At 42.6% G+C, this 6,739-nt stretch overlaps 1 protein-coding gene across 2 annotated transcripts in view; it reads left to right on the top strand.

The window, feature by feature from the left end:
* Window positions 1–6,289, top strand: part of ARL14EPL (ARF like GTPase 14 effector protein like) — a 16,015-nt gene extending 9,726 nt beyond the window's left edge. For both annotated transcript variants that reach the window (XM_082725075.1, XM_082725074.1), the window contains 2 exons: window positions 2,124–2,263; window positions 5,535–6,289. In XM_082725075.1, the coding sequence (XP_082581201.1) occupies window positions 2,124–2,263; window positions 5,535–5,757 (363 nt within the window). In that variant the 3' untranslated portion in view covers window positions 5,758–6,289. The remainder of the gene's footprint in view (window positions 1–2,123; window positions 2,264–5,534) is intronic.
* The last annotated feature ends 450 nt before the right edge of the window (window positions 6,290–6,739 follow it).

The following is a 6,739-nucleotide window of genomic DNA, read 5'->3' on the forward strand; positions in this document are numbered from 1 at the left end:
CATATATTAATCCACCAAATCCTTCTCCCAAGATAATCCTGTTACCCCGTTTTGCAAAAAGGGGACACTAAGTCTGAGAGAAGTAAGAGCTTGCTCAAGGCCGACCACTAGCAAGTGGCAGAGCCAAGATCTGGACACAGAAAGGCTTACCCTCGTGTCTCTGTTCCTGAACTTTTGCCATGGGAACCGAAAATGGTAACAGACGGTACAAAGTTGAATTGTCTCGTAAGGTTAAGTTTATTACCCCCGCCGCCCCGCCCTCACACCAAGGTGAAAATTTAAAGAAATGTATTTATATTATTTTGGACAGCCTGGACTATTATTAAGCTAAATAAACAGCATATGAGGCTGAGATTCTGTTACTAATCTGTTACACTGAAATTCACACTTTGAAAGTTTTGTTTCCAGGTGAAGTATTTCATTTGTATGTCAGCCTGTGTGTTTGGGGGCCCTTCAGATTATATTCTTCTAAAATCTTTCAGAAGAACCTTCTTTTCCCTCCTGATACATGTGCTACAGTTTTAAAATAAGTTATCAGGGTTTACTTTGCGGCTTGTCTTCTCCATTACACTCCCTTTCTTTTCCAATGGCAAATGTCTCCAGGTCAAGTCTTTTGAAATGTTCCACTAACGCTCTTGAAAGCCATTCTGGGAAAATTCTCCTTTTCAAATCTGGCTTTTACTGAGAGTAGAGCTTTCAGGTAGCTGCAAAGCCCTGATGGGTCTACACGCCCAGGGGCGTGATTGTTCTGAAACTGAACCTCAGAACACCCAAGGCAGGGGCGGGGGAGGGGGCTGTGTGCCCCCTGGATTCTCACTGTGCCTTGAGACATTTCAGACAATCCACCTGAGAATGTCCAGCCAACAGCTGCAGAAAGGTTTTACTCCCTTGTTCCTGTCCTCCATAAACGCTAATTGGGACTTTCATCCCCATCAGATTTCAGAAGCCAACTGGTATTTTGCAAGTATAAAGGGAATTCTGTTCCAGCTTGGTTTTTTTTTTTTTTTAAGACTTTGTTTATTTATTTGACAGAGATCACAAGTAGGCAGAGAGACAGGTGGGGGGGTTAGGGGGTGGGGTGGGAAGCAGGCTCCCTGCTGAGCAGAGAGCCCGAGCGCGGGGACCCTGGGATCATGACCTGACTTTAACCCACTGAGCCACCCAGGTGTCCCTGCTTGGTTGTTTTTAATATTGTATATGTATATTTGTATATATTATATATTTATATATATTTATATTTTTAAGCCTAAATATATATTTATATGTATTTGTTTTAAAGTAGGCCCATGCCTAGAATGAAGCCCAACATGGGGCTTGAACTTGCACCAATACAACATCAATACAACATACTCATCAATACCCAGGTTGAGGGGCACCTGGGTGGCACAGACGGTTAAGCATCCAACTCTTGATCTTGGCTCAGGTCACAATCTCGGTGATGACACTGAGCCCTGTGTGGGGCTCTGCGCTCAGTGTGGAGTCTGCTTAAGACTGTCTCTTCTTGGGGTGCCTGGGTGGCTCAGTGGGTTAAAGCCTCTGCCTTTGGCTCAGGTCATGATCTCAGGGTTCTGGGATTGAGCCCCGTATCGGGCTCTCTGCTCAGCAGGGAGCCTGCTTCCTCCTCTCTCTCTGCCTGCCTTTCTGCCTGCTTGTGATCTCTGTCAGTCAAATAAATAAATAAAATCTAAAAACAAAACAAAAAAAGAACTGTCTCTTCCTCTCCCTCTGCCCCTCCCTGTCTCTAAAATAAATTAATAAAATTTTTTAAAAACAACAACAACAACAATCCAGAAAGTCCCAAGCTAAGATCAGGAGTCAGAGGCTCACTGACTGAGCTACTCAGTACCTTATATATATATTAGGTACTGTTACCTCACTTATACCAGTTACCCTTATATATATATTTATTATATAAATTTTATACCATGGATTTCTTGATTCAGAATCATCTAATTTGAGGAAATTCACAGCATCTTTTAAAAATCAAATTAAGCTGTTTATTTCTGTAGGTGAAACATCTGTACTTCCATGACATTATGGCAAAAGTTATGGAACGTTTACTTTCATACAACATAAAACAAAATTATCCTGTTCTTACTCTGAATACGTTGTCTGTTTCATAGCAACAGATAGAGCGGCAGTTAAAATGCTTGGCGTTTCAAAACCCGGGACCACAGGTAGCCGACTTTAATCCTGAAACAAGGCAGCAGAAAAAGAAAGCTCGGATGTCAAAGATGAATGAGTATTTTTCTGTAAAATACAAGTAAGATTCATGATTTATTACATTTGATTTGTGGGATTACAAAACACACGAGTTCTTGGCAAAGGAAGAGTTGCCCCTTTTTTATGTTTTAAAAATCTCTTTTCTAAAGTATAATATCGTCCTGTGTGTTTGGAAGTTAGCACTTCAAGAAATAGACAATAATCCCAAGCTGGGAATCAATTTTTTTTAAAGGCTTCAGAAGCCCTTTGGTTAGAGTAATAGCTTCAGTAAGAAAGATGATTAAAAGTAAGAAAAATGTTTTCACTTGAAGGAGAAATAATAACTGTGGGAATGGATTCAGTGTCGAATGTGTACAGATATGTCATAAGTACAATGATAACTGATGTAGGAAAGATGTTGGGGTTTGGAGCCAATGGCCAAGAAAGAATTCTTGAGATGTCTTTGGTGCACAAAGGTGGTTTTATGAAAGAAAACACGGGGACAGGATCTGTGGGCAGAAGGAGCTATACTGGGGTCACGAGGAGAGGTCCATTATATACTTTCAAGTTGGGAGGGGGTTAGGGATAGAGTGAGTCTCTAAGGAATTTTGGAAGTAAGGTATTCAGGACTTGAGGAAGCTAGCTATTGTTGGGATAAGGTCATTTATTACCATCTAATCAAACCTTAGTCATGAGATCCTTCAGATGTCTGTTGGTGGGTCATATGCTTAGGGGGTGACTGCCAGCGTATCTTAAGTGGTAGAGATAAAGGAAGTTTCCAAAGGAATTTTTATATGTGAAAGTAGACTAACAGGGTCCTGGGGATTGGGCTTAGATTGCCTTTTGCCCTTAGCAAAGTATCAACATGGAGGCAGTTGGGTCGCTAGAGGAAGGTCACTCTGCCTGTTTCAAAGACTTGTCAATGGGCTGTCGGCAGTAAGGAAATTTAATAATTTTCTTTTGCCTTTGTTTCCCACATCCGTTGCTGGCACATCCCAAGTATAAGCAACCCATGAAGGAGAAGGCTGATGAATTTGACAAAATGAAAATTAAGTATTTATCTCTTGATCATAAAGAGATGGGCATAAATTTCATTAAAAACAATGAAAGGCAATCACAAGACAGGAGAAGCTATTTATAACTTGAAAGATCAGTGTCCAAAATATACACAAGTCAACAAGAAAAAGATAAGCATTCAAAGAAAAAAATGAACCACTCAATGAATAGGCATTTCGTAGAGAAGGCTAATAAACATTCGAAAATAGCATTTCGTCAGTATGATGAGAGGCAGAAAGACAGCATTTAGTCCGATGATATCAATGTTGATGAAGCCACTGGACATGGGTTGAGCGTAATATGGTACAACCCCTCTAAAAAGCCTGGTATTACCTGTTTTCCTTAGGACCTAACATCTTCACTCCTGGATATGTATCCCAGAAAAGCTCCTGTAGAGGTACACCAGGAGTCACGTTCAAAAGTCTCATAGCATTGCTATGATAGTAAAGAAAATAAGATAGTAATAATTAAAATGCCCATCCACAATGAAAAAAAGATGAGAAACTTGTATATTCTTACAGCAGAATGCATATAGAAGTGAAAATATTTCAGTAACAGCTAAATGTACCATCATGGTTGAATCACAGATAACGATGTAGGGAAATGCAGTGTGCTTGGGAATTCACACAAATGTGGCTAGGACCGGGAGGTGAAATTTTTTTTTTTTTTTTTTTTTTACACCCAACATGGGGCTTGAACTCATGACTCTAAGCCCCAGCACCCTGAGATCAACGGACCGAGCCAGCCAGGGCCCAGAAGGAGATGGTTTTTATAAGAACAAGCTGTGGTTCCTCTTGGAAGGCAGGGTTGAGAGATGCAGTGGGCAAGGCACCCAACTTTTATTAAGTTGGATGGTGAGAATGTGGAGGTTGGCTTTATTGTTTTTTCTGTACATGTACATTTTGCACTCTTGTGTGTATGATAATTCAAAATTTTATAAAAGATGACCTACGGTGGGCAGGAAATGATAACATTTGCCTCTTGATGTCTGAGTTAAGGCGAGAGAATATTTGGGTTAAGACAAAGGGACAAGGACAAAATCTGATGGGGCAATTTCATGGCTTCAAGACTATGATTTCCATTGTGGATTTTAAGTCTCCTGTCTGTGGACACCTGCATTTCCTGGTGGGTTTGGGAGGGAGTGGGGAGCCCTCTTCCCACAGATGAAATGCGTCAAATATAAATCCTGCCCATGTGAGAAAGTCAGGCAGCAAGTTTCCATAGGGTTCCTCAGCCTGCCCTGCTCTGTGAGGAGAGGGAAGAAGAGGGAACAGCGTTACTTAAATGGACCTGGGGGGAGACGTGAACACCTGTCTCAAGATGAAGGGTGGAGAAGTTCATAATCTCACCACACCAGCTGAGGGGCAACCCCCCTCCCCTTTTTTTAAACTCCCAGTTGTTAATAAAGGATACAAACTGTCTAGAGACGCTTTGGTCCTCCTCAGACTTTCAAGCCGCTCAATTCTGAAAGGTTTATTTCAAAAGGGCCCGAATGTGAGAGGGTGGTAGAATTCTTGTGACAGCTTTCGTCTCCCGGACACGTTGTAGGGGCTGACACAGAAAGGGTGGGGACTCAAGTGGGGTGTAGGCTCTGGTGCGACCCTCTGGTACAGAACTTCTTGCCTTCACCTAGAGCGTCTGAGGGAGCCCGCCATCTTGGTCACCTGCCCTGTCGCTCCACGCTGGGTAGCAAACAGAATCAGAAAGGAGCAGAAGAAGCATGGCGCCTGGAGACTCTTACCAAAGGAGTGTGTGTGTGTCTCTGGGTGTGTGTGTGTGTGTGTGTGTGTGTGTTCTTCTGTTAATGATGACAGCATAATCACAGACCATTCTCATGTTTATCTTGAGTCGTTAAAAACCATAATCGTGTTCACTAGAGTGCTTTTCGGTAGAAAGAGAAAAGAGTGTAATTTATCAGGGAAAACCCCATCAAGAATGATTATATTTATAAAGAAAGATGGGGGGAGGGCCGGAATTTATAGGAAGAAGCTTTTATTCAGCTCTTCTTTTTGATTGGTTTCAATAGAATATCACATTCCCCAGGGTGCTGGCAAAACAAAGGGTCCCATCAGTGACTAGCTCAGCTGTGTTGGAAAATGTGGCACGTGGGCTGAGTTTCCTAGGACAAGGCTGCCATCTACTATTTGGAAACGTGGCTGGGTAATCCTTCGGGTACTGGTTCCTCGGAATAAAGGGATCGGATTTATGGAGGAGGCTGGCGAATGGTTCATTCTTCCCGATGGGGACACTGGTACTGTCTTCTGTTCTCTCGGCAGAGTTAGGAAGAAGTATGACAAGAGTGGCAGGCTGATCTGTAATGACGCCGATCTGTGTGACTGCCTGGAGAAGAACTGTCTGGGGTGCTTCTACCCTTGCCCCAAGTGCAACTCCAACAAGTGCGGGCCCGAGTGCCGTTGCAACCGACGCTGGGTCTATGATGCCATTGTCACCGAAGCCGGGGAGGTCGTCAGCTCGCTGCCCTATCCGGTCCCGGACTAGGGGCTGTTGCACACGGGCTGGCTTGGTTCTCCTTCCTGACAGCTAAGCCATCCTCTTTCTCCTGGGGGGTTATATTTTAGGATGTAGGGAAGTTCCTGCGAAAGCATATCGAAGACTTATGTTCTCTGAAGCTGTTAGAACAATGTAGCAGGGGCAGTCACGCTGTCCCGTCTCCTGTGTCATCCTGCACACCTTCACCTTGTACCCAGAGAATGACAGTGCGTGATCTCAGCATCGCCTCCCTGGGACACCCCTATCTCTGCTCTCGGTGAACAATCTCTTGCATCTTTTACTACCTGCGACCAGGTGGTTTTATGATTTTCAGAATTCTGCAGCTGGGAGCTTTTCTTACGTAGGACACAAAATCCTGAGCTTATCAGACCTGCTGACCCTTACCCCAGTTCCAAGTCGGAAGTGCTCTCTGAATGAAAAATAGTCTCACACCTTGTGATTTTGTACCGTATGTGCATATCTTATTTTCTTATTACTGTTTTGATAATATTCAGAGTAAATCTGGTCACACTTGGCAAAATTTTTATGAACAACTTGTGTTTTACTTGTAAAATTGAGAAATTAGGACTTGAATGTCCTAAAAGCTAGTAGTTTCATTTCCTGCCCCCCATCTCAGGATCAGTTTTTTTTTTTAAAGGAGGAAATGAGTTATTATATAAAAATGTACTGTTGTATGTTAGTTCAGGGACGGTATGCAGTTGATATGCAGTTTACTAGACACATGTTGTGATTTTTTTTTTCAATGCTGATACATTGTAGGAGGTATACAGAAATTTGAGCTAAGACTTCTTTGGATTTCCTTTTTTTTTTTTAAGGTTTTTATTTTTAAGTAATCTATAGACCCAATGTGGGGCTCGAACTCCCAAGCCTGAGATCAAGATTTTCATGCTTCACTGACTAAGCCAGGCACCCCTGTTCTTTAGTTCCAAAACTATTTATTTCTGCACAGTCCCTAGGTGTCAGGCAAGGT

Source organism: Mustela nivalis, assembly GCF_964662115.1.
Source record: "Mustela nivalis genome assembly, chromosome: 3".
NCBI classification, from domain to species: Eukaryota; Metazoa; Chordata; class Mammalia; order Carnivora; family Mustelidae; genus Mustela; species Mustela nivalis.